This window comes from Bipolaris zeicola (genome assembly GCF_000523435.1).
Source record: "Bipolaris zeicola 26-R-13 unplaced genomic scaffold scaffold_165, whole genome shotgun sequence".
Lineage (NCBI taxonomy): Eukaryota > Fungi > Ascomycota > Dothideomycetes > Pleosporales > Pleosporaceae > Bipolaris > Bipolaris zeicola.
This window is the reverse complement of record NW_006912214.1, coordinates 25006-48938: the sequence shown is the minus strand read 5'-3', so window position 1 is coordinate 48938 and position 23933 is coordinate 25006. Positions and strand designations below refer to the sequence as shown.

General features: G+C 51.8%; 12 protein-coding genes across 12 annotated transcripts; 6 read left to right on the top strand and 6 right to left on the bottom strand.

Annotated features, from left to right (window-relative positions):
* Window positions 1-83: 83 nt before the first annotated feature.
* Window positions 84-1124, top strand: COCCADRAFT_7559 (uncharacterized protein; the record flags this gene model as incomplete). Its single annotated transcript, XM_007717089.1, has 1 exon — window positions 84-1124. The coding sequence occupies one exon, from the start codon at window positions 84-86 to the stop codon at window positions 1122-1124; it is 1041 nt and encodes a 346-aa protein (XP_007715279.1).
* Window positions 1125-1586: 462 nt separating this feature from the next.
* On the bottom strand, window positions 1587-2480 carry COCCADRAFT_7558 (uncharacterized protein; the record flags this gene model as incomplete). The annotated part of the gene is made up of 4 exons (XM_007717088.1): window positions 1587-1904; window positions 1991-2174; window positions 2288-2328; window positions 2397-2480. 4 exons carry the CDS (start codon window positions 2478-2480, stop codon window positions 1587-1589), a joined length of 627 nt encoding a protein of 208 aa, XP_007715278.1.
* Window positions 2481-3147: 667 nt separating this feature from the next.
* COCCADRAFT_104021 (uncharacterized protein) lies at window positions 3148-5226 on the bottom strand (the record flags this gene model as incomplete). The annotated part of the gene is made up of 2 exons (XM_007717112.1): window positions 3148-4644; window positions 4696-5226. 2 exons carry the CDS (start codon window positions 5224-5226, stop codon window positions 3148-3150), a joined length of 2028 nt encoding a protein of 675 aa, XP_007715302.1.
* A 1195-nt stretch (window positions 5227-6421) lies between these two features.
* Window positions 6422-8352, bottom strand: COCCADRAFT_104070 (uncharacterized protein; the record flags this gene model as incomplete). The annotated part of the gene is made up of 2 exons (XM_007717111.1): window positions 6422-8004; window positions 8067-8352. 2 exons carry the CDS (start codon window positions 8350-8352, stop codon window positions 6422-6424), a joined length of 1869 nt encoding a protein of 622 aa, XP_007715301.1.
* A 662-nt stretch (window positions 8353-9014) lies between these two features.
* Window positions 9015-10620, bottom strand: COCCADRAFT_28707 (glycoside hydrolase family 13 protein; the record flags this gene model as incomplete). The annotated part of the gene is made up of 2 exons (XM_007717091.1): window positions 9015-10543; window positions 10608-10620. 2 exons carry the CDS (start codon window positions 10618-10620, stop codon window positions 9015-9017), a joined length of 1542 nt encoding a protein of 513 aa, XP_007715281.1.
* Window positions 10621-11416: 796 nt separating this feature from the next.
* Window positions 11417-12433, top strand: COCCADRAFT_104018 (uncharacterized protein; the record flags this gene model as incomplete). Its single annotated transcript, XM_007717110.1, has 1 exon — window positions 11417-12433. The coding sequence occupies one exon, from the start codon at window positions 11417-11419 to the stop codon at window positions 12431-12433; it is 1017 nt and encodes a 338-aa protein (XP_007715300.1).
* Window positions 12434-14988: 2555 nt separating this feature from the next.
* On the top strand, window positions 14989-15834 carry COCCADRAFT_104020 (uncharacterized protein; the record flags this gene model as incomplete). Its single annotated transcript, XM_007717109.1, has 1 exon — window positions 14989-15834. One exon carries the CDS (start codon window positions 14989-14991, stop codon window positions 15832-15834), a length of 846 nt encoding a protein of 281 aa, XP_007715299.1.
* A 591-nt stretch (window positions 15835-16425) lies between these two features.
* On the bottom strand, window positions 16426-16940 carry COCCADRAFT_39372 (uncharacterized protein; the record flags this gene model as incomplete). Its single annotated transcript, XM_007717108.1, has 4 exons — window positions 16426-16479; window positions 16548-16663; window positions 16802-16837; window positions 16898-16940. The coding sequence occupies 4 exons, from the start codon at window positions 16938-16940 to the stop codon at window positions 16426-16428; spliced, it is 249 nt and encodes an 82-aa protein (XP_007715298.1).
* Window positions 16941-17598: 658 nt separating this feature from the next.
* Window positions 17599-18672, top strand: COCCADRAFT_104054 (uncharacterized protein; the record flags this gene model as incomplete). Its single annotated transcript, XM_007717107.1, has 4 exons — window positions 17599-17636; window positions 17732-18044; window positions 18189-18252; window positions 18308-18672. The coding sequence occupies 4 exons, from the start codon at window positions 17599-17601 to the stop codon at window positions 18670-18672; spliced, it is 780 nt and encodes a 259-aa protein (XP_007715297.1).
* Window positions 18673-19132: 460 nt separating this feature from the next.
* On the top strand, window positions 19133-19456 carry COCCADRAFT_104001 (uncharacterized protein; the record flags this gene model as incomplete). The annotated part of the gene is made up of 1 exon (XM_007717106.1): window positions 19133-19456. One exon carries the CDS (start codon window positions 19133-19135, stop codon window positions 19454-19456), a length of 324 nt encoding a protein of 107 aa, XP_007715296.1.
* Window positions 19449-22015, top strand: COCCADRAFT_39370 (uncharacterized protein; the record flags this gene model as incomplete). The annotated part of the gene is made up of 3 exons (XM_007717105.1): window positions 19449-20445; window positions 20505-20702; window positions 20751-22015. The coding sequence occupies 3 exons, from the start codon at window positions 19449-19451 to the stop codon at window positions 22013-22015; spliced, it is 2460 nt and encodes an 819-aa protein (XP_007715295.1).
* A 449-nt stretch (window positions 22016-22464) lies between these two features.
* COCCADRAFT_7549 (uncharacterized protein) lies at window positions 22465-23625 on the bottom strand (the record flags this gene model as incomplete). The annotated part of the gene is made up of 2 exons (XM_007717087.1): window positions 22465-23426; window positions 23508-23625. 2 exons carry the CDS (start codon window positions 23623-23625, stop codon window positions 22465-22467), a joined length of 1080 nt encoding a protein of 359 aa, XP_007715277.1.
* Between the last annotated feature and the right edge of the window lie 308 nt (window positions 23626-23933).

Genomic DNA, 23933 nt, shown 5'->3' with positions numbered 1-23933 from the left:
CATTGTCGCTTCAACACAAATTTCCAACCCCCAAACTTTGTCCCCTGGAAATAAGTCAAGGAGACAGCGAAACAACCACGAAAATGGGGGCCATACTATCCCTTCCCTTCACCCTACTCAACTTCCTCCTCCCATTCACCCGCGCCGGCACACCACTATCGCAAGATCTATTACACACAGCCATACTCTGCGGAACCCTATATTTTGCCCCGCAAATCGGTGAATGGTACAATGCCCGCCAACAAGGCGCTCACCGCACGCCTTCGGACCAGACAGACACGCACGAACCCACAGATCAACCCGACAACGACCTCCCAAACAGCGACATACAAGCCGCCGCCGACCCACCCCTAGATGAGCGCCTTGTCTTCCAAGACGACGACGAACCCGACACCACCCCCGGCGCTGCCCGACCACGCGCACCCACACCACCACCAGCGCCCCGCCACCAAGCCCACGTCGAAGACGACGAGCACCGCGACCCCTTCGCCCCAGGCCCCGCCAACCCGCCTCCGCAACAACCCGCCCGCGCAACCCCCACCCACCGCACCGTCGGCACCAAAAAAGCAAAGTCCCTCGCCCGCAGAGACCAGCAGCGCGCGTACAACGAGTGGCTCCGCCAGGAAGCCGAGATCCGGCGTCGACAAGAAGACGAGGGCCGCGAGGAGCGCGAGGCGGCGCTCGCACTCGAACGAGAGCGTCGGGCTGCGGCTGAGGAGGTGATTCGGGCAAAGGAGCGAGAAGAGCGGGAGGCGCTGAAGAGGGAACGCGAGAGGGAGGCGGACGAAGAGGCGGAGAGGAGGGAGCGCGTGGTTAGTTATGTAAAGAATAGGATTGAAGAGGCCGGATGTGTGGATTTGGTCGAGGCGGCGTGGAAGGAAGGCAAAGATAGAGTGTGGGTGGAGAGATTGGTCAGGGCATCCGGATTACTGGGCCAGTTGACGACAGAAGGGAGGACTGTCATGCTCACCGGCAGGGACTGGCTCGTTCTCATTGATCAGCAGATCATGGACAAGGCATATGCTGAGGCGGAGCGCTTCGGCCAGGAACACGGCGGTAAGGTGGCCTTTGAGGATTTTGGAAACATCCTGCAAAACGTGGTACTGCAGGGCGTAGAGGCGTGAAAGCAATTGGCTATAACGAACAAAAGGGCCTTTTTTTTTCTTTTTCTTCTTCTTTTCATCGGACTCAAAAGTACTGTAAAAAAAAGGAAGGATAATACCCCATTAGACGGATTCATGATACAATATTTCTACCATCGTTGACTACATCAAAGGCTGGTGGGTGCACTACTGTATCCTACACAGTATGCACCAATACTCCAGTCTCTCCGCTAAAGGAAAAACATGTTCCTTTCGGGGGACCTACATCACCCTGCACGCAACAAAGTCGAATTGCTTTGAATTTGGTATCGTATTGTCCATTTTTTGTCATGCAACCATGAAAGAGGAGGTCTTATTCACCTAGAGAAGCCATGTCATGCATAAGATCCCCCAATCCCGTCCGATCAAAATCCGACCAGAACAGCCATTCGAAAGAACTCCATCCAGAGACACCATGCACACACATACACAGAATGCACGCCCTTATCGGTTGGACTTGGCGACACGCTCGAGCTCATCCTTCTTCTTGATGGCGTACGAGTTGCTGCTTCCCTTGGCAGCGTTGATCAGCTCCTCAGCAAGGCACTCGGCAATGCTCTTGATGTTGCGGAAAGACGCCTCACGGGCACCAATGGTAAGGAGGGAGATACCCTGGTTGACACGGCGGAGAGGAGACACATCGACAGCCTGGCGACGGACGGTACCGGCGGAACCAATACGGGTGGAGTCTTCACGGGGACCGCAGTTGACAATGGCGTCGACAGCGACCTGGATGGGGTTCTGGTCGGTCATGATGTGGATCTGCAATTGTCAGCCATCTTGCACCAACTCTTCTTTTCCTTGCCAATATTGCATTTCTGGATTTTTTTTAGAGCGGGTAGACGTACGATCTCGAAAGCGTGGGCAACAATGCGCACAGCCATGAGCTTCTTTCCGTTGTTGCGGCCGTTCATCATGAGCGAGTTGGTGAGGCGCTCAATGATGGGGCACTGGGCCTTCCTGAATCGCTTGACAGCATATCGGCCGGCCGAGTGTGAGATGTAGACGGGAGAGCGGATCTGGATGTAGTCGCTGCGGCTTCAGTTAGCCGAAGGTCTCGCAGCGCAATACAAAAAGAATCCAATGCCATCACAATATTCCTTCATGTATGTGTGCGGCGCAAGATCGTGGTAGGGGAAACGTACGTCAATGAGATGTCGCGGACTTCGACCTCCTCGTAGGACCACTGTGAAGTGTTAGATTCGCTTCGCGTTGTAGTTTTCGCATTGTGCCTGCCTTGTTGAACAGCTTCACGCTGCCCTGCTCCTCGGCGACATCCTTGGGAAGGATGTTGATACCGGTGGGGTTCTCGACCTCGATTTCTCCGTTGTCAGACATGGTTGCGTTTGTCGGTGTGTGAGGGAGAAAGAGGGTTGGGCGTCTTAGTCGTTGTCGCTGAAGTTCGAGCGAGTGTCTACAAGGGAATTTCGCTAGTGTGTGTTCGCCAATGGTGCGCTAGTCGCGCCTTGGCGCTAGACCACCGACCGCCTTTGCATTCTGCCACGACCCGCTAGCGAGAAAACAGCCGAGTACCAGATCATGGGATGAATTACTTCCGCTACATTATCCACAGACTTGTTCTCATGCTGATGGCATCCGTTGGAATTGCCTAGCACTGTCACGGACAACACACTATCTATTCCCTGCTCAGAACTTGCAGCCATTCCGCTCACATCAATGTCTAGAATAGCATATACAAACGCAGTGTTCCGAAAGTGGGTGAACAGATATCAAAAATTACAATAACTATACTATATATTCATCATCCGTAAAGCATAACTGTGGTATATAACGCAGTTTTAGCCTACCCAAAACAAACATAAGAGATATAGAACAAAACGCCAAATCAGCCAAATGATGCAGCAGTGGCAGCCCCAACTCCATGCAATGCCGCTAAGCGCAAAGTAAAGCCGCGAACGGGGAAATCAAGTAGTATCACGACTCTCGCTGCGCCCTGGGCAGCACACCAGGCACCAACGTCACAACGCGCTTATCATCTAGGCAATCATTTTTGCGCCCTTGACACGCTCCGCATCCTTGACACACTCCTTACCCTTGGGATAGGGGCACTGATGTCTCTCCGGTCCTTCACTCCCTCAAACATCTGTTTCATTGGCGTTCCTTGGCCAGCAGCCATGCTCTTAGCGCGGCCGCGTCGTTCGCGGATGGCGGCAAGGGCAGCCTCCCGGTCAATACCCAGCTTATTCAATGACAATTCGCTCAAGGCAGGTGTCTGAGCATCTGCTGCAGCATGGGCGACAGTCGAGGGTGTCATAGGGCCTCGGCCTGCCTTGAATGCCGGGGTTGCGGGCGAGAAATGTAGTGGGATCGTTGTTGTGGTAGTAATGGTGCGGGTAAGGTAGGGTGTAACAGGACCAGTAGGCTCGGGTTCTTGAGTTGCTGGGGACGCATCGTCGTCGTCACTGTCCTCAACAGCATCCTCGTGAATGTTGATATCTGCTGACTTGCCCTTGCGACTCTCTCGCACAAAAGCTACGCGAGACGCTGGACGAGACTCTGGAAGAGAGACCTCAGCAGGAGGTGGCATGGCTCTTGTCTCAAGATCCATCGGCGGTGCCTCACTCATCTCCACTACAAGTGATGGCTCGGGCGGGACGGCTGTTGACTGTGCTTTGACTGGGGAAGGCACAGAGCGGAAAGTACCTGTTACTGGCGAGAAAGCAACAACAGTATCTGGCTCTTGGGCGGGTTGTTCAGCCACTGGCGTGATGGGACGCTCAGCTTCACCAGGCTCTTGCTTCATGACTACATCTTCCATGACATCGTCTTCATGGTTGCTAGCTGGAGGTGTAAATGTTGACTTGATACGCTGCATTTCGGCTTGGAGAGAGTCATCGTGAACGAATTGCTTGCCCCTGGTCTCGGCAATGCGGCATGAGCAGCACTGGAACTGGCACTCCATCTTCATGTAGTCAATCTGCTCCTCAGCACGTTCGCGGGCGCGCTTTTCTGCAGCTAGCTCTTGCTGGATGAACCTCAGCTCGACTGCACCCTTCTTCGGTGAGACGTTTTCCTTGTCATCATCCTGGCGAGAGTTGTTATGTTGCTTGCGTGGGGATCGGACTGGTGAGGCGAATTCGTCGCGTTCGTCATCCTCGGCGGAGGGTAGCGGTATCTGGCCCTCGGCAGCGATACGTAAGACCTCTTCCTCTTTGAGACTGGTCTTGAGAGCATCGCGTTCTGCCTCAACCAGGCTCAACTTTTCCTTAAGTGCCTGCAACTCTTCGCTGAGGCGAGTGTTGGTGCTTTCGACTTCGACCTGCAAGCTGTAGACGTCGTTCTTGTATTTAGCAGCTTCCTCAGTCTTGAACTTGACATCTGATTCGGCCCGCTGCAAATTACGCTGAAGGGTCTGGATCTTGGACTGGAGCTGTGGAATCATGGATGAATGTCGGAGCTTATCGTTGTTCGCCTCGATCCACTGCTTCTTGTAGCTTTTGTATTTGCCCTCGAAGACTCGGCTCTGGTTTTCGGCTTCAATCTGTACAGTGTGAGATTCATGTAATCAGCCAAACGTGTAAGCAAAACTCACCATCTTGTGCTGCATGCCCTTCCATCGCTCTTCGTTCTGCTTAAACACAGTCTCCCATTGGTTAATGGCAGCCTTGTTCGCCTTGCGTTCCTTCTCATAGCGTTCCTTTGTAATAGCAACCTCGAGCGAGCCACTAGCATGCTCAAGTTCGCTCTTCAGCTCTTCGATGCGAATGTCACGCCGGCTAATTGCCATTTCGTGCTCCTTCTCCTTTTTCGCATGCTCCTTTTCCATCTTGGCCAGCTTCTCTGCGTTTCTCATCCTTTCCTTTTCTAGCAATTCCTTGAAGCGTCTGGACGCTTCTCTTGGGTCCTTAACTTCGAGGTTCTCAAACATGCCGGTAAGAGCTGTGACGGAGACGTCCGAATCGGTTCGACGGTGGGTGTGTCGTAGCGGTGAGTGGGTGCGAAGTGGCGGTGTTGATGGGGACATGACGGGTGATGCACTTGCAGAGTCGCCATATAGCGATTTCATGGCACCACCACGGTCGGGGCTGGCGGGGAAGACGGGCATTCCAGGGGAGAAAGCCATTTTGTTTGGTGAGACGGGCAGAGGCGGATCCAGCTGGACCGGGGATTCTTTGAGGCGCGCCAACTTGACGGTATTGAAGGGTTATGTATGTCTGAGGAGAGAATTCTTTTTTTCCGAAAACAAACTCGACACAAAGTTTGGTGCCCTAAGGAAGATGTGCTGCGCGATAATGTGATGTGTGGTGGTGCGAGCGTAGACGACCGAGTGTAAATAGCACTAGTTGGCTGTCATCCAACGCTACTTCCCTGTACCGTAGCAACCCGCACGGACCATCTCATCTTGCAAACCCCGCGTCATTCGTTCCCTGCATCTGAACTGGGCATCCCGAACACATATTTCTCTTGGGTACCTTGTGCAGTGTAGACCCTTTTTCTCCCTGATTGAAGATAGTCTGGGAACGCATGATAAAGACAAGATGTTCAATTACTCGACCAGACAGCTGCAAAGCCTGTTCGAAAATGCCTGTATGGACATGTCTCCTTTGAGGATTCCTGCAATCAGTGTATGATGCACTAAGCAACACAAATTCTATCTGTCCTACATTACACGGTTTCGGGTGTGATGGTCTGATTTCTGTACGTCTTTTTCAGAATTTGCGAGAATAACTTTTTGCCCCGATCCACTCCGCTGAACAAGACAATGGAATTAAGCCATTCTAATCTTGCATGAAAGACTAATCACAGATGGGATATATCCCCATGCAGATCCATGTTAAGATGCCACTAATACAAGAATATTTTTGATATGCTCTCGTCAGCTGTATATTGTTAGATCGCTCAAGTCTTTTTCCAAGATTCTAGGCCCTAAGAGCGAAATTGCAAAGAGTGGTAGACGCTGATAAGAATATTATTGATAGGGTTCTGCAAACAGCGACAACTTCTACAAATATCAATCTAGTCTACAAAGGACTGGCAGACGCAAACATGATAGAGCAGATCGAAACATGAAACCCGAAAACTCGGTACAACGCTCGCTTGATGATGACCATGAACAAAACAACGCTTATGAAAATATCTTATCGGATGCCCTCAGGAAAACAAACGCCCCATGCAGAGAAAGATTTTCGACCCTTTTTACTTGCAGAGAAAGAAAACACACATCTCAATGTGGTGACGGCCGTACTCGAGTCATAATCGTAGCGATGATCAAAGTCGATAGGAAAATTAACCGGATAAAAATGGTAAGAGTTGGAAATTTAGACTTCCCAGGGCTGACGGGGACGATGGATGGCTCCGTAGCTCCTCGGCTCATCCTCTTCCATCAAGCTTTCCATGACCGAGCCAGCATCGGTGTTGGTAAATGTCATTGCATCATCGTGATCCAACTTCTTGCGCATGCGATACACCTGGACTGAAACGTACACGACCAGCGACATACCGACTACAAACGCCGAGGCTGCGAAAAAGATGTTCACAGGAGTCGGGTCGCCCTCGAATAGGCTCTTGGTCAATGCGTCGATAGCCGTCTGCGAAAGGTTGACCAGTCCAGATGTGCAGATAATGGTGCCATATACCCTGCCAAACGTAGCAAAGCCAAACACCTTGGTAGCGTAGTCTGACATGGCTGAGTAATAGAGTGGGCGCAGAAACACGAACAGGACGACATTGACGTAACCAGCCCATAGGGTAGGTATTGAACCAATGATGCCAATGGCGGTAGTCATGACGACGATAAGAAAGAGGACGCCGGCGGTGCTAACGTTGTCAAGCAGGATGCCAAGGAAGGGGGTAGCAAGTACTCCGGCAAGTGGGAGCGCAACATCAAAGAAATTGTTCACCTTCTCTGCCAATTCGACGGAGCCGAGCATGTACGTGTACTGCTCGCGGATAGTTGCGATGAAGTAGTTCATGCGCACCATCTGGATGATAGTCAGAAGGACGAGCAAAATGAACCAGGGCGTCAGCATTTGGTCTTTGGCAGACTTGTTGTGCAGTGCTCCCCAGACACCAGAGGTCTCTAGATTCTGCTCTCGCTTTTCTTCTCGGAGTTTGCGCGCAGCTTCGTTGCCAACAAGGTCGTCGAGCTTGCTCAGTCGTTCCTTGCGGCGTTCGCTACGGGCTTTTCGGCGCCTCCACATCTCCTCATCTGACAGCTCGTCATCCGAGGAGTGCACATCGCGCATAACATCCTCAGCTTTCTGGATCTTCATCTCAAGCTGTGCCTCAGTTTTGTAGTTCTCGGTCGGCAGGAAGGTAAGTTGGGCAATGGCGATTGCGAGTGGGACGACCAGATACACCAAGAAGAATGTCTCTGGCTTGAAGGTCCTGTCACTGGCATCGTACATGATTCTGTAAAAGAGAAAGACTGCTGCTGAAGCGTCAAATGCCCCAGTGACGAGTGCAACGATGGAGCCACTGTACTTGGGGAATGCATTAGCAATCTGGAAAGAGGGTAAGAAGACAAATGTGCCCCCCAAGGCAAGGAAGAAATTGCCAATTGTGTAGCCTTCAAAGCGCTGGATCTGGGAAGCAAAACTCATCAGGATGCTGCCAGCAGCAAGACATAATGAACCGGTAAGAAAGCAGAGCTTGGGGCCGTAGCGGTCGAGCAGTGTGCCGACTGGCAGGGCAGATACGTTTGCAGTAGTGGACGCCAGCGAAAAGAAGAAGTTCAATCGGAGATCCTGCTCAAAGCAGACTTCGACATCATTGTCAATTTCCTCGGGAGTGCAGAGATTGCGGAAAACACCCTCTTTGATGAGAATTGGCTTGAGTGCCGCGAAGCCAAAGACGATGCCGCTGGCAAACCAACAGGCGAGGACCGTTGCAATGACCTGTGCTACAAGCAAGGTTAGTCGAGCTCGACTTGTCTTTACGGTTACCCAAAGTAGCAATACTTACCGACACGCTTCGTTGTGGACACTTTGTAAGGTGTCAGACCTCCCGGCTCCTCGCCTGCGGAAGGCTCGTCGGGATTGGGAATCACATCGTAACTGATGACCCTCCGAATTGCCTTTCCGTGGGGATTGAGGAAGCCGGCATGCGACATGGCGCTTTCAAGCGACATACGGCGGTCAGCAGCATCTTGACGGCTATGCTGGCGGTCAATGGGCGGTAGAAACAAATCTACGAGCGCCTCGTCGCGGTCAGTGCCCTCCTGCTGGCCAACATGCTGGATCAATGACATGAGAAGTGGGCAAGAAGACGCTTGTTAGTAGTGAATCTGGGCGAAGTTGAGGGGAAAGAAGCACAGCGTCCAGAGGGAGAGGTCAGTGAAAGATTTGCTTGCGTCGGGTCGTCGGCAGGGTAAACAGAGGGAGGAAGAGCGGGCAGGCGCGGAGTTAAATTGAAGCTCGGCAGCCTGACACGCGACCCAAGATCTAGACAGAGCGATAGCGGGGATCACATGGCACATGCGGCTTCATGTCCGGCAGGACGGGGCCGTTGGCCTCCCATGTTGGCGGTGTCGCGGGCGCAAAGTGCGAGCATGTGCATGGTACACAGAGCATTCTGACGGCGTCGGCAGTCGATCATGCTTCGCGGGATGTCGCATACTCGCTTGCCAGAAAGGCCGCGAAACGTCCAAAACGGCTATTGTTGTGAGGCGGATGATTGGCTGTCTTGGGTGCTAGCCCTGTCTGCTGCCCCACGCACTTTCGCGCATCTTCCAGCAGCTAACAACCTGGGAGCTGAGGGCGACGACAGCGCATCACGCCATGTCTTCTTTTTCAAATGATATAATGTCAGTCATTACACGCGTATCTGGCACACGAGGGTGGGTGAACTTGCGTCATAGCCCACCATCGCCGTGATTCAACTACCCTACTCGTACACCCTCCAGCGCAACCATTACGCAGACGATCCCTGGCCATACACATCCGCATCCAAGTTGGTGGGGAACTGCTCACGTCCCTCAGCATCACTTCGCACCCACACCGCGACGCTCGTGCCCGGACACTTGAACACTCCGTAGCCTTCGCTGTCAATCTCCACCTCGCCCTGCTCCCATCCAAGCACGTCGCTCCACTTCTCCCCGGCGTGCATCTCGCCAACCGCCATTTTGATCTGCCCTGGCCCCGCATTGCTCATCACACATGCAAGACCCGCCACCTTGTCCCACGTCCCACGGCGCACGAACCCAATGCAATTGGCCTCGTTGAAGTAGTCCTCCTGCGCTCCGTATGCAAACAGCTTACGCGCCAGGATAAGGTCTGCAAGCTTGCCACCGCACGACGCCGGTGTTTCGTGGGGCTCCGACAGTCCGTACAGATCACCGTAGAACGGACATGGGTATCCTTCTTGTCGCAGCAGAATCAGTGCATATGCAAGCGGCTTAAAGAAGTCCTCAATCTTGGTCTCCATGACCTGTCCCGGTTGCGTGTCGTGGTTAGTGACAACCGTCACAGCATCTATCGGCCGCAGCCGGACCAGTGAATCGTCAAACACTGTCCTTAGATCGGCCGATTCCGTCGTGGATAGCGAGCCAAACTTGTTAAGCAACGGAGAGTCGTAAAGGGAAATTTCGTGGTTCATGCCGTCGAGCCATTCGCTCATTTCTTTCACATCGCCCGACCAGAACTCGCCCACAATGAAGATGTCGTCTCCGCATTGCTCACGGAGGTTCTTCATCCATTCGTTGGTAAATCTGGAGCTGAAGTGCTGCACAGCATCGAGGCGGAATCCCTTAAGTCCGAGTTCTTTGGTTATCCAGACACCCCAGTTCTTGACATCTTCTTGAACTTCAGGGTGCGAGTAGTCAATGTCTGCAAACATCATGTAATCAGCATTGCCGGATTCCGTGTCCACACTTTGCGACCAGCCCTTGTTATCGCCCAGAATCTTGTAGATGGCTTTCTTCTCGTTGGCCTGGTTGTAGTCGGTTCCAGAAAAGTGCTCCCAGTGGTACTTCATCTTGGAATACTGCTCACCGCGTCCTGGGAAGTCGAATCCTAGCCACCCCTCGATTTCGTAGGCATCCGATGTCTCCTTTGTTCGATCGTTCTCGTCGACCTCCACAACGCGGCATTTCTCTGTCCTATCTGCACCCGCCTTGTGATTCAACACGGCATCCCAGTAAAGGCCAACATTATGTTCCTTGGCAACTTTGGCGAGCTCCAATAGCTCTTCCTTTGTTCCCCATTTCGTGCCTTTGGCGCCTTTCTGATCAAATTCACCCAGATCGTATAGGTCATAGATGTCGTAGCCCACACCCTTCGGATTCGCGGCCTTGCAACCCGGAGGTAGCCAAATGTTAGTGATACCAATCGCTTTGAGCTTAGGGAGCTGTTCAGCGAGACGCTTCCAGTGTTTGTGATCATCCGGGACATTCCACTCGAAGCCCTGGAACAGTGTGCCATTCTCAGGCGTTGGCTTTTGTTCTGTTCAGTGGTGAGCATCGCAGCAGTCCAATCAGAGGAGGAACTGTCACTCGACTTGACTCACCTTCTGAACCCATTGTCAGGGATGCGCTTGTCGGTTTAGACTCGAGGTGTGCTGTGTTGTACGATTTCCCGATGATCGATGGACAGCGTAATCGTTCAGCTGGGCCGAGCAGGTCAATGTCTGCGGAAAGTTTTCAAGTCCACCGGAAAAATTCGACAGAGCCATACTTCTCGCTCATATCCTTTACTTTTATACCCACTGCGGCTCACAGCGGGCGAATACCCTGTATGGGCCCATGGCTGAGCAGGTTTGTCTGTTGACTCCTTCGGCTGTGCTAGCTATCAAGAATGAGACACGAGCGCTGTGAATGGTCTAGATGTGAGTGGAGACCGTGCTTGTCAACATTCAGCACCAGTGACGTCAGCCTGCACGAAGCTGCCATGCCGCGGACTGCCATGAATCATACAACTCAGCTGTCGGTGTGCAAGTAGACAAGTAGAAGCAAAAAAGAACATGGTGCCCTGGACGTGTCTGTCAGCTCGATGGAAGTGTTGTGGGTGGAGACTTTGGGGCAAGATCGTCGCTGCTTGAACAGCCGGAGGGGAAGCCGTCAAAAAGACTGACTATGCTGCAACAGGCTAGCGTCTTGCAGCTGCATGCATCCGGGCCACTGTTACTACTTTTATCTCGTCTCATCTTTGGTGCGCAATGTGCGACTCGACAGTGTGAGGCATGTAGCAAATACTTGTGCTTGTATGAAACGTGAGAAGTATTTTTCTCACTGTGTTCTTGGTTGTACTGTCTGTTTGGTGCAGTGGAAAGACACATCAGTACCACGGCTGCCTAAAGCCACCTGACTGGCAGTAAACATGGAAAGGACACCCGGCGATAAGGCCCATGACGGGGAGTCCGCTGCAAACACCAATTCCTGTAATACTCCTGAAACTCCTTCCTCTGTACAACCGCAGCCAACAGTCTTAGCACCAACATCAACATCTCAGCCGGGCGCAGTCGAACAAAATCACGCAAAGCGCAAGGCTCAAGACGTCCCTACTACATCACAGAAGCGCTCCAATATGGGGCCTTCAGCGACTTTCAACATTGGAAAGGACTCCGCTGAGGCCAGGAGCCAGCTCATCGTTCGCTTCTATGATCCAAATATCAAAGCCAAAGATGCGAAAAATCGCACACTGGAGGAAATCCTTTCATGGCCAGATGCTCAGCTTGAGTCCTCACACAACTACATTCAGATGCTATTTCCATTGCCAGAAGGCTCCATGTTCAACTGGGATGCACCTGTCATTGATCTCGCAGTCATGCAAGCATTCCGTTCGCGAAGTGAACTTCGCCAACAGCTGCGTCGGAGCTTTGAGCGCATGCTCAAGTTCTACGGCTTCAGCCTATCAACGACACTAGAGAATGACTCTGAGAAAGACGCCATTTTTGGAGCTACCCAGACTGACGTAAATACGGACTCTCCCATCAACGCAGATGCATCTGCTTCCGGGGTCAAGACAACCCCAAAAGAGTCCACCTTCCCTCCTGGATCGCACAAAAACATCACAGTCTCCAATCCGCTGCCTTGCCATATTTTCCGCGCCCCTAACTGGCGCAAACAATTTCAGAACTGGGCTGGCTTGTTTGATCATAATCACCTCCGCCTCACGCGCATCCTCCGCTGTCTTCGCGTGCTGGATCTCCAGAAAGAATGCCAAGCCTTTTTCAAAGCTTTGGAACATGCATTCCATGACCCTGAGACAAGGATCAGCGAGAAGTCGATGGGTTTCTGGCGGTTGGCTGTTACGCGCCCGTTGCAGTGGGCGCCCGACGGTCAGAAGTGCAAGTGGCTGGAGGCCTGGCAGCAGGAGCAAGAGAGTGAAAAGTGAGCAGATATAGCAACTCTCATGAAGGAATCTCTGTTACTGTTGATGGAAATCCAAATCGGGCTACATAAAGACGGGTAGATTACAGGGTTGATGCGATACCGTCTAGCGTCGTGTAAGGTAGTACTAGTTAAACTTCACGGCAAGACTTATCATGGGTGCTTGGTTAGAGATAGCAATTAGAATACATCAATCATTCTTCACTACATCCTCTGTGGCGAGCCATTGGTGATGTATGTAAGCCACCAGGCTTTGTAAGCCTAACACCTCATTAAATCGCCACGTGGCGGCGTAGCGAACAACTGTTCTTTGCAAGGTCCCGACACTCATGTCCTCTGTGATTACTTCAAGCCACTTTGCACGCCACATATGTGTAATCTGATCTTTGTCTTTTGAGAGACGTTCCAACGGATATTCGGATGCTAGAATCACATTGCGCAAAATCTGCCTCTACAGCTCCACTCCATACTCAATGCAGATACCTTCCGAAGCAGTCGCAAGCACTGACCTTGAAACTCCATCATCATGTTGAACCTTTGACCCGGAGCAGCCGCGCCGTATAAGTGGGTTTTAAAGAGGACCTCAAGAGTCGTTCTCAAGTGGCGGAAGAAGTTTTTCGTCATTTCATGGTCATCTGGTCTCCAAGCTCTGTCTCTGTGGCTGGAGAAGTATAAGACCTAGCTTACAGAAGAGTAGTTCAGCCACAACCAACCCCACTTGCTCGTACATCTCACGTATGCATGATGCTCAATCCAAACTCACCTACCAACAAGGGACTACGATAATAAAAAAGCCTCATTTTTGATTCCGTGGCAAACCTACCTCAGCCCCGACGGAAAAGAATCCGAGCATCGTCGTGATTATCACTGAACATTTTCCAGGTGTTTCTGTAGTTTTCCGATAAATATAGTTTCGGGTGGAGTTGCTACTAAAATCACTACAAGGATCGACAGTGCTAAAATCCGGCTGTTACCAACAGTTGAGCATCACGGGTACAGCACCATCTCGGGCCGCTCGGACCGCACCATGACCCTAAGTGGTTCTGCATGCTCTCAGCCTCTTCTTGACCCGAAGGCATCCCTCAAGAGCATGGGTATGCACGACCGCGTCAGAAGACTCGACATGACCATACATAGTCATCGCGGAAGCGTGTGATCACACCGCCATACCAGGATGAGCACGCAATTATGAGTTGCTGTAGAGAATCCATGTGTAGGGCGTGCTTATGGCGCCAGCGTGAGATGTTGGGTGGAGGGTACGGAGAGTGCCTGGGCAGGTAACGTCACGGCCAAGACAAAGGCTTGATTACGAGGATTCCCACGCTTCCTCCTAAGAACAGTACTCCGCTCTTGGCAACTAATGTGACACCCATCAACTGCCAAAGTGGCATTCTTTCAAGTAGAAGACGGCTATAAGCTTTTTTGATGTGCTTATACAGCTAGCCAAGCACATCTTGCTCGCTGGTTACGGCCGTCTTCCTCCCTTGGCATCTATATCGAGGTTAGATGACCGACACTACAATCAACGGACCGTCTCGGCCCCGAGGTTTGGGAAATTTGCTTTCTTCCTCAAAGAAGCTCACCACTAAACCTGTTATATGCAGCTGGGTCAGTGAACAGGTTCGGAGATTGCCGATGGGCCTGATATTCACAGTCTGTGCACACCAGACGCTCAGACTATGAGTCAGAAGGTGTATACTCAAAGATTCCTAGAAGAGAAAAATCGGCCGAGAGACAAATGTCTCATCTACTGACTACTCTGACAATAGCTCAGATGTCAAGTATGTTGAAGCAATCCAAGCCCGGGCCACGAAGGCTTAGTTCAAAGCACTGACTACCAACTGGAGTAAGATGTATCGATTCATCGTCATATCGCGGAGATAATGTCGTGTCTCCCTTTTTGCTCATCACTCACTTCGGAAATATGGAGTTAAGGATGCTGGAGAAGTTACGTTGGCATACAGCAAGGTGCTAAATCTCTATCACGATCTTCCGCAGGATTGATGCATACCAAGAAAATCCAAGGCATCCTTTCGGTTTCGAAGACTGTGGCACCGATGACAAGGCATGGCGAGCCATTTACAAGCGATTTTCAACAACCAACGCTTATTGATGCCCACGATACGCGTCGTTATGGAGTGCCTACACCCACATTCCATGGTCTAGTGACCTCGCTCGCCCGTCTTCAACTGAATAAGGGAAAGCACAACGAACCTGATGATATGTTCCCCCCCCCCCCATTATGCTGATTAGTACAACGAGAAATCTACCAGATTTGGAGACTTGTTCAAGTATCTGTGGATGAGAAGTGCCAGTTGGTGTGGATACTGTAATCAGCTGTGGCTTGACAAGGCATACGCCTTCCTTGTGACGACACTGAGGAAGGAGAATGCTAACTCTCAAGGAGTATATCCGAAAGGTAGAAGAAGAAGATAAAAGGAGGGCCTACTCCAGCTTCAGATATCCCACCACACTCTTCACTTCTCTATCAACCACTACAACAATCTCTCATCCTAACATCAACACAAGATGCTCTCCCTTTCCATCCTCTCCCTCCTGATGGCAGCCGCGACCGCCTCTCCAGTAGGAGAAGCCCGCCAGCCCGCTATCAAGCGCCTCATCAACCCCAACACCGTCAACGCTCTTACAGCCGAACAACTCACCACCCAGCGCAACGCGCTCCTCCTCGCCCAATCCGAAACCGCCCGCGAAGCTATCCTCTTCCCCAACGCCCCCAACGCCGCAAATGACACCTTCCAATTCATCAACAACACCGTAACTCCCCCAACCGGCGGCTCCATCTTCCTCTCCACCGTGAACAACTTCCCCGCCCTCGCCTCCACCGGCCTCGCCGCCGCCGTCGGCTTCGTCAACCCCTGCGGCCTCAACACCCCGCACTGGCACCCTCGCTCCAACGAATTCCTCACCGTCGTCCAAGGCAAACTCCTCGGCGCCATCCTCCTCGAAAACGACTCAGGTTTCGGCCACGTCGTCGGCGGCGCACCCCCCATTATCGGTCCCTACACGCAAATCGAAACCACCCTCTCCAACTACACCGGCATGCTCTTCCCCAAGGGTCTCGTCCACTGGCAATTCAACCCAGAATGCGAACCCGCCGTCTTCGTCGCCGGTTTCGACAACGCCGATCCCGGTCGCGTCGAAGCTGCACGTGGTTTCTTCTCCGCGACACCCGACGAGGTGCTCGAGGCAAGTGCGGGATACTCTGAGTTCTTGACTCCTCAGCAGATTGCGGGACTCAGGCCCACGCTTACGAGTGATTTCACCGAGATTGTGGAGAGTTGTGCGAAGAGGTGCGGTATCCCGTACAAGGCTGAGACTAGTTCGTCTGCTTCTCATCCTTCGGGTACGCAGTCGGCGTATCCTGCGGCTTCTAGTGCGTACTAAGGTTTAGTCGTGAAGTGAGGACTTGGTGAACTGGAGAAGAAGGTGGTGATGGTGGCAGTAGCAGCAGTAGCGGTAGTATAGACGTTGGTTTAGAAGGAAAGACTGGATATAAATCAGGGGATTTCGTTTGTCATACACAGACTGTTGTTTTTGGATTTTTTTTGTTATTTAGAATTCTGCTAGCGATAGCGATAGACAAATCTACACTCATTTTTATAGATGGCTTGCACATTTTGCAAAGATTGTGCACTAAGCAGTTCCTTGGAATTGATGTGACAGTGTAGGAGTTTCCGGCGAAGGTGGTGATATGAGAGGCCGGGGAACCCATCAGCCTATCATTGACTATTCATTCTTAGCATTGCAGTATCGCTGCTACCACTATCCTCCTGCTAAAAGCATCGTCTACAGTGGCAGGTTAGTACAAACACAAATCTTGGCCACAAAGACAACACAACCCGTATAAACCCCTCAAAAACTTCCGAGAGTACTTCTTTCGTATTGAATATACACACCCCACCGCTCTAGTGGCAACGCATCATCATTCCTCCCTCTCTCCTTCCTTTGCTCTCTTCCCCCCAATCTCTCCCTTACTTAAAACTCAGAGATAGTATCACCCCTTCGCTTACCACGCATCTCCCACCTTCCCTATTCAAAATCATCAGCTTCCTTCCTATTTCCACATCCCATGCCATTGCATGCATCCTCGAACTCACCTCAGCCCAGTATCCCGCAGCACCCAGCAAACCCGGTACCAAGGCAACGTATGCGAATGTAATCCAGGCTGTTCGTCGTGTCCAGCGGAAGTACTTGTGGCGGTTCGTGGTCATGGCTAGGTTGCTGTGTTAGTAACTGTGATAGGCCTGCGCCATTGACGGTGGCTAAGCTGGCATTGTGTTTCCCGAGGCTTCGGTAAAGGTAGGTAGGAGTGCGTGATAGGGTTGGAGGGGTCCAAGGGGGTGGAACGTACTGGCCCATTTGATGATGGCGGGATCCGCGTGGATCACTGGGTGTGGTTGTTAGTCCATTGCGTCTCGTATACGTGGTTTTGGGGGTAGATGCGTACTGCCGTGATTATGGCCGGCCATCCGGCGGAGTGTAGGCTGCATGATTGTGGAGTTTGCGCGGTGTGGAGAGGTGCGCGGTGGGTGAGGTTGTTGGTTTGTAGAGGTGCGCGGTGGGTGAGGTTGTTGGTTTGTAGAGGTGCGCTTGCGATGAGGTCGGCGGGTGCGGCGAGGGCCGTGATGTCTTGGCGTTTTTGGATTGTACCTGCGAGAGGATTGATGCGGTTCCACGCTGATAATCGCAATTGGAGGATTACACAGTAACTAGAGAACATAACATAGAGTGTAATCTACTGTTTTGCGCATGGCGTATTTGGAAGATCGTTACTATAGCTATGACGATGAACGTGTGCTGCATACTCTGAGTGACTCTGTCGTCACAGCTCCGCATCTTGCCCATCCTATATTTCTGTGCACATAAGACGCTCTTAGACGGGCAGTCTTGTATAGAACTGTAATTTCTATCGCCTCGTCGGAACATACAAGATCCGATTCAGACGACGCTTCTCGGGCGGGCAGTCTACCCTTGGTGGGCTGAGCGCCGAAGCTTGTGACGAAACCACAACGAGCTTGTGGACAAGCCTCGGTGATAACATGCGACCGACCTTATAAAAGTCCACTCCGCTCAAAGTCCCAATCTGCCTTGCTCCAGAACACTAATCAAAACGAATTTACATCCTCTTCACGAAGCGTAATTGCAGCAATGTCGAGCCAACAAGGCGCAACCATCACAGTTCATTGGTGCGTGGAGAACATGTCCCGGCGCAATTCCCTTGCGCATCGTCAAGCACGACACATCATGTAATCTAAAGAATTTCTGTCTAACTGTACTACAGGCTGAACAAGTCGCGCGGCCAGCGCATCGTGTGGTTGCTCGAGGAGCTGAATCTCGAATACAACATCAAGGTCTACAAGCGCGATGCCAACAAGCGCGCAGGTCCTGATCTGAAGGCCGTCCACCCCTTGGGAAAATCTCCAGTGGTTACCATTAGACCGGCAAATTCTGAGAAGGATATTGTCATTGCCGAGAGTGAGACCATTATGGAGTACATTTGCGACCATTTTGGAAAGCAGTTGGTTCCTGCGAGGTACCCCGAGGGCCAGGAGGGCGTGCTTGGCGCAGAGACGGAAGAGTGGATGAGGTACAAGGTGCGTTACTTGCTGTCGAATTTTTCTTGTTACCTTGTTATGGAAGAGAGGTTTGGAGGGGTTGGTGTATCCGGGTGCCTCTGCATCTTCTTCTGCAATTCTTTCACGTGACTTGTAATAGCATGATAACTGACCACCACGTAGTTTCTCATGGACTTCACCGAAGGCAGTCTGTTCACAGTCCTTATCGCTGCTATTATCAGCGGCAGTAAGTCTCCGTCGAACACACATCTCTCCCGCGTTATTTTGCTGACACCATGTAGGTATCAAGCACGCTCCCGTTCCCTTCTTCCTCAAGCCCATCACTGGTGGCGTCGCCGCTAAAGTCGACGGCTCCTTTGTAGATCCAGAGTTGAAGACACACTTCGACTTCTTGGAAGATTACCTCATCAAGTCTCCCTCGAAGGGAGAATTTTTCTGCGGCTCCAGCCTTACCGCAGCGGATATCATGATCCACTTTGCGCTTGAGGGAGCCTGCCAGCGCGTGCCTTTGAGTGACACAAACTACCCCACTCTGTACAAGTACATGAGGAGGTTACAGCAAACGGATTCGTACAAAAGAGCAGCCAAGAAGGTCGAAGATGCGAGCCAGGAGAAATATGTGCCGTTTAGCGATGCCAAGTTTTGATAGAGTTGAAGCCGTATGGGAAGAAAGGCGGGATGAGATGAGAACAGGGTCTCGGCTACTGTTTGATCTACGGATGCATGGTTTCTTCTATAGTCACCTGCCGTACATATAATGATTTAGGTCGTGGGGTGACTGCATCCACTACGGATAGTGCATCCATGGTCATGATTTGCGATTTCAAGCTGCAGCTTTGTCGTTAAACACGCGATGTGAAGGTGAGATCACACTTGTCGGTAACACAGCAGAATCTCACGTCAGCACGTGCAACCCCTTCCGCCAACCGTCCGTATCACCTGCGATATAGAGACCAGTCAGCTTTAGCCTCACATCACTGCATGGTGAAGATAGAGATTGGGGGCGAATTTGAGCCGCCCGGGCAAAGGTCAATGATGTGTGGAGACATTGACTCGCGCGAGCGGCTGGCGGGCAGGCCGAAGAGCAAGGTAATGATTACGCGCAGATGGCTGAGACGCCTTGCTGGCGCGCAACAGCATTGTTATATATCCGCGACGTTGCTCGTTGCTCGTGGATCGCATTGCCCTCCCTCCAGCGTTCGCTCGAATCCCTCGGCCGGCCGTCGTCGAAATCAACGCCCGTTCCAACGCCAGTCCGAATCCAGTACTGTCTCCGCGAGCTGCTCATCACCAAGACCTTACTCAGCTCTTCCTCAGCAACTCAAGACCCCCGGCTTTCCAGCACTTCAAGTTGGCTCCAGCACCTAGGCTACCTGTCGCCCGACATTACGTACGAGGCGATTGCCTGGGTGTGGTCAGCCAATGTCTGACCGGTCGCGCGCAACCTCTCGGGACTTTGTATTTCAAACTTCTGACCAAGCAGGTGGAGCATCGCAGCCGTATCCACAACAGTCGTACAACAGCTACAACGCGAATCAGGACACAAGCACAGCCGAGACTGTAAGCCAAGCCCCAGTCTATGACGCCTCGACAGCCTATCGCGACTATGTTGCGCAACAACAGCAGGTAGCGCAGGGCCAGTTTGCGGGCTTCAACTTTGGTTCCCAGGCGCCTGCAGCATGGGACTGGACAAACTCGCTCGACTTCACCGACTTTACCAACCAGTATGAGCCCCAGGGCGAGTTGGTTCAGGAGTTCCAGGGTCAAGCAAACTCTACCAACGACTTCAGCATCCCGCTCCCCGTCACCAATGGTGACTCTGCATATCCGCCTTTCCAGCAACCCCCAAGCGCGTCATCTCCACCACCACCAAATGCTACGCAAACCCAGATCCCATTGTCTCCGCCGCCCCCGCCTCCTCGATCGCAGCAGCAGCAACAACAACAACAGCAACAGCAACAGCAACAACAGAGACCAGTAGTGCAGACAGGCATGAAGCGCAAGCTCGATTCTGAGCCATCTTCAGCTGTATCGCAAACTGGCGGTACAGCTGCAGAGAACCCCTCGAAGCGCATAAATAAGTCGCGTCAGTCGTCAGATGCGTCGGCTACGTCGCCCGTTATACAGGTATCAGTAGACACACATGCGGCAGCGGCGACAACGACGACGCGTAGCACAGCCCCTTCCGTGCCCAACGAAACTGCATCGCAACCGGCGCCGCGAGAAAACACACAAGTTGAGCGGCGCAAGGAGCAGAGCAAGGGCACAGGACCGCAAGGCAGAGTCATTGACGTTTCAACGCCGAGAAAGATACAAGATGCGCCCGCCGGAATAGACATGTTGCCCGCAGGCAAGGTATTTCCCATACAGATTGGCTCGGAGCTATTCAGATTGTCTGGAGCCTCGCTCTCGTCGGATGGTAAGCATATGCCAAAAGCGAAATATGGATCAAAGGCCGGTGAGCTAAGACTACTAGAGCACCTTCATACTTTTCCCATTTTTTCGGCCAGCAACTACACGATAACGGAGGTCGCGCTGGTGACGTGAGGACCTTGTATATCGACCGTGACCCAGAAACGTTCCGTGACATTGCGCTGCATTTACAGGGCTATCACATCACTCCGAAAGACGGCGAGCATTTTGTCAAGTTGTATGCTGATGCTCAGTTTTACTCATGTGAGCTCATTTACGAAGAGCAGAAAGGCTGAGAGCTGACTGTAGTAGTACCTCGACTTACTAAACAGTTGTTCGGTACTGACATATTTGTCCGCATAGGAGGGACTCCTTTTCAGATACCGCGTGATCTCTTCTCTGCTCCAGGCGACAGTCCCAACTTCTTCTCACTAGGATTCGCACATTTCTTCCTGACGCCCGCAGAAGCATTTCCGGGGCTGGATCGTGATGCGCTGCTCCGCCCGCCATCCATCAAGCCACCCTCAGTGCCGAACAGGAACGGGGAGACTTTTAACGAGCTGATACAGATACTACAAGGATACAATGTCGAGATTCGAAACAGTGAACACCGATCCAAACTCCTCAGAGACGCACGTTATTTCCATCTCAAAGGGCTTGAGCAAAAGCTGATACCCTGTGAAATCTCGTTCAATGTACGGCGCCAGCAGTCCGAAATTCTGGTGCGGCTCGAAGACATTCGTCCGTCGGGTGTTTCCTTCATCCCTGATAAAACAGCATTGGGCGACTCAGATTCTGGATCGGTCCATGGTGGTCAGTCAATCAGTGCATCCCCACAGCCTATTGGCAAAGTCGACAGTCCAGCACCTTCAAACGCAAGCAGCAGTGCTGTCACGCGAGCAGGCTACGTGTCATACGCGCGTCCATATACGGATGACCATGCAAATAGTAATATCTTGGTTCTTGAGATTTCCTCAACGGAATCGACATCGTTGTTTTTGCCATGGTCCGCCCCCAAGGCTTCACGGACGGGTCCACTCGAAGTCGACTTTCGAGCCACGTTCCATAACTCGACACTTGCACGTGTTACATCCTTGTTCTCTGTTGTAGCTTCAAAAATGGGCCTGCCAGCCACGCAACCTCTGGGGCTCATGCATCTGCAGTCTGGCGGGGGTGTTGCGGCGCAACCAGTTAGTCCGGCCAATTCTGGTGTGAGCGATCGCCGCGTTCGCGTTCGCCTCGAGACTGACTGTGCCCTGGAGATCGACGGTGCTCCCGCAGAGCTTGGCGTGGATGACAATACTGGCCGTCTTGGTATCCGGCGGGCAGACTCCCACGGTACATGGCTGTGGGGCGGCGATAGATCAGACTCCGAATCTTCATATCTCCGAGCTGACGAGCAGGATTTAGAGGTGGAATGGACACTCAAACGTGCACATTGGCGGATCCGCGTCGAGCCTCTTGCTCCCGATGTAGACGGTGATGTACGACGCATGCAAGTCATACTTTGTGGCGTGCGACTAGAGGTATTTACGGCCGAGCGGGCACGTAATGCTTCACGGGGGTTTTTAGGCTAAGGGACTGTATAAAGGGTGGACCCTGTACATATATACGAATGATACTATCTATCCTCCTACATATGACCATTCTCGAGATTGTGACTGTTGGATTGGTTGTTAACAGTGAGGCCCATGTCGAATCCTTGCTTTCATAGTTTTTCTCTCTAAGTGCTAGTTTTCAAAAATGTTGTTCAATACTTAGTCAATTTTCCCCGCGTGAATATGAAGATACGGGTTTAGAAGGCTGTTATTCGATGCTGCAACTGTCATATCAAATGCACAGATCGTACCAATGAACAATCATGAAATGTCCTGGATGCAAAGCTAGACTGGCTAAATTCAATCTCTAAGTTTCTAAAAACGGCGATTAATGATATTGCAACATAACGAAAAAGGAATCGTTCCAAGCATTCTATACCTTTGGTGTCATTTCACAAATCCGCCCCATTCAGTCTGATTTTCTCTCCTCATTTGCGCTCTACCCGACGATTAGGCTCTGGAGTCCCGGGTGTCAATGGACTCGTACTATCTTTTCTTGATGCATCGGGCGACCACCTTTCCGCATCACCCAGGCGGTCTGATGTGAGACCTGCGGAACCAGGGTTGCGCATACCGGCTTCGAGCTGCTTCTGGTAACTGACTTGGCGCAGGCGCTGGGCCTCACGCGGTGTAAGGTGTAGATAGATCTCGACACCGATAGCGTGTAGTGCAAACGCCATCCAGACAGCCATACCGAATGCAATATTCAGCGCGGCACCAGTGTTTGCCCTGTCTCCGGATCCAATAGTTGCGGCTACGGCAGATACAGCGTCTGGGTTTGAGCCGTCGGCAAAGGCAGAGCATGCGGGATACGAAGTAATAAGATCGATATCGTCTTCGATGGTAGCCGCAATCTTCGCGCAAGGCCACACAGTGTAGTACCCGCTGTTCTTGATAACCTGCGCCGAGATAATCATAATGATGCGGGTCGTGATGATACAGCCAGCATAGAACCAGCCTCGTAGCATCCAGGCGCGATGCTGCTCAATCTGCAGCTTCTTGACATTGATGTAGCTGATAATGAAGCAGCCCAGGGTGGTGATACCCAGCGTACCAAGAGAGCTCTGGACATCGAGACCGCCGCCAAATGCATGGCGGATAATCATCAGGGCTCCAACGAGACTGATCAGGTACAGCAGCAGTGAAGCGTATCCGCCAATTCGGTGGAGAATGAGCCAGCGGTGTCGGATAAACGGCGTGAATTGCATCACGGCAATTATGCCCGCAGGCAGGACGCCGCCAAGATGCAACAGAATCCCTACTTTGAACCTGTTGAAGTTGAGGTAGTAGTAGCATTCTCCTGGCGCGGCGCTATTTCCCGTCGAACTCGGCCCGTCGGCGGGACAAAACTTGCTCGAGAAGGCAAGGTACTGCAGGCGTGCTAGTGAGACTGTGGCATACGTGTTAGAATTTTTTTAAAAAAAACCAAGTCAGATTAGACAATAGTAGAAGAGGTAAATAAGTTACTTACAACCAAGGAGCGCACCCCCAAATACAAAGTACAACCAGAAGTTATACGTCTTTGTAAAACCAAGTGGATTCGCGACTTTGCGAGCAAAAGTGCTCGAGGAAGGTGGTTTAGCGACCATGTTGTATATATTTGCACAAACAACAGAGGGAAGAAAAGAGGTGATGATGATGATGATGAGGAGGAGGAGGAGGAGGAGGAGGAGGAGGAGGAAGAAGAAGGTGCTTATTGTAGTAGCAGGAGAGCTGCTTGATATCTAAACTTCTAATTTCCCCTTCTCGTCCGATGGCCCACTCCATGTTATATCCTACACAACTGTTTCGAGATCAACGTCATGATACTCCCTTTTCGAGACGGTTGTGCACGTAACACTCAAGAAAAAGGTGACAAGGGTCTAGTGTCCGCAGCATGTACGCAGTATAATGCTTT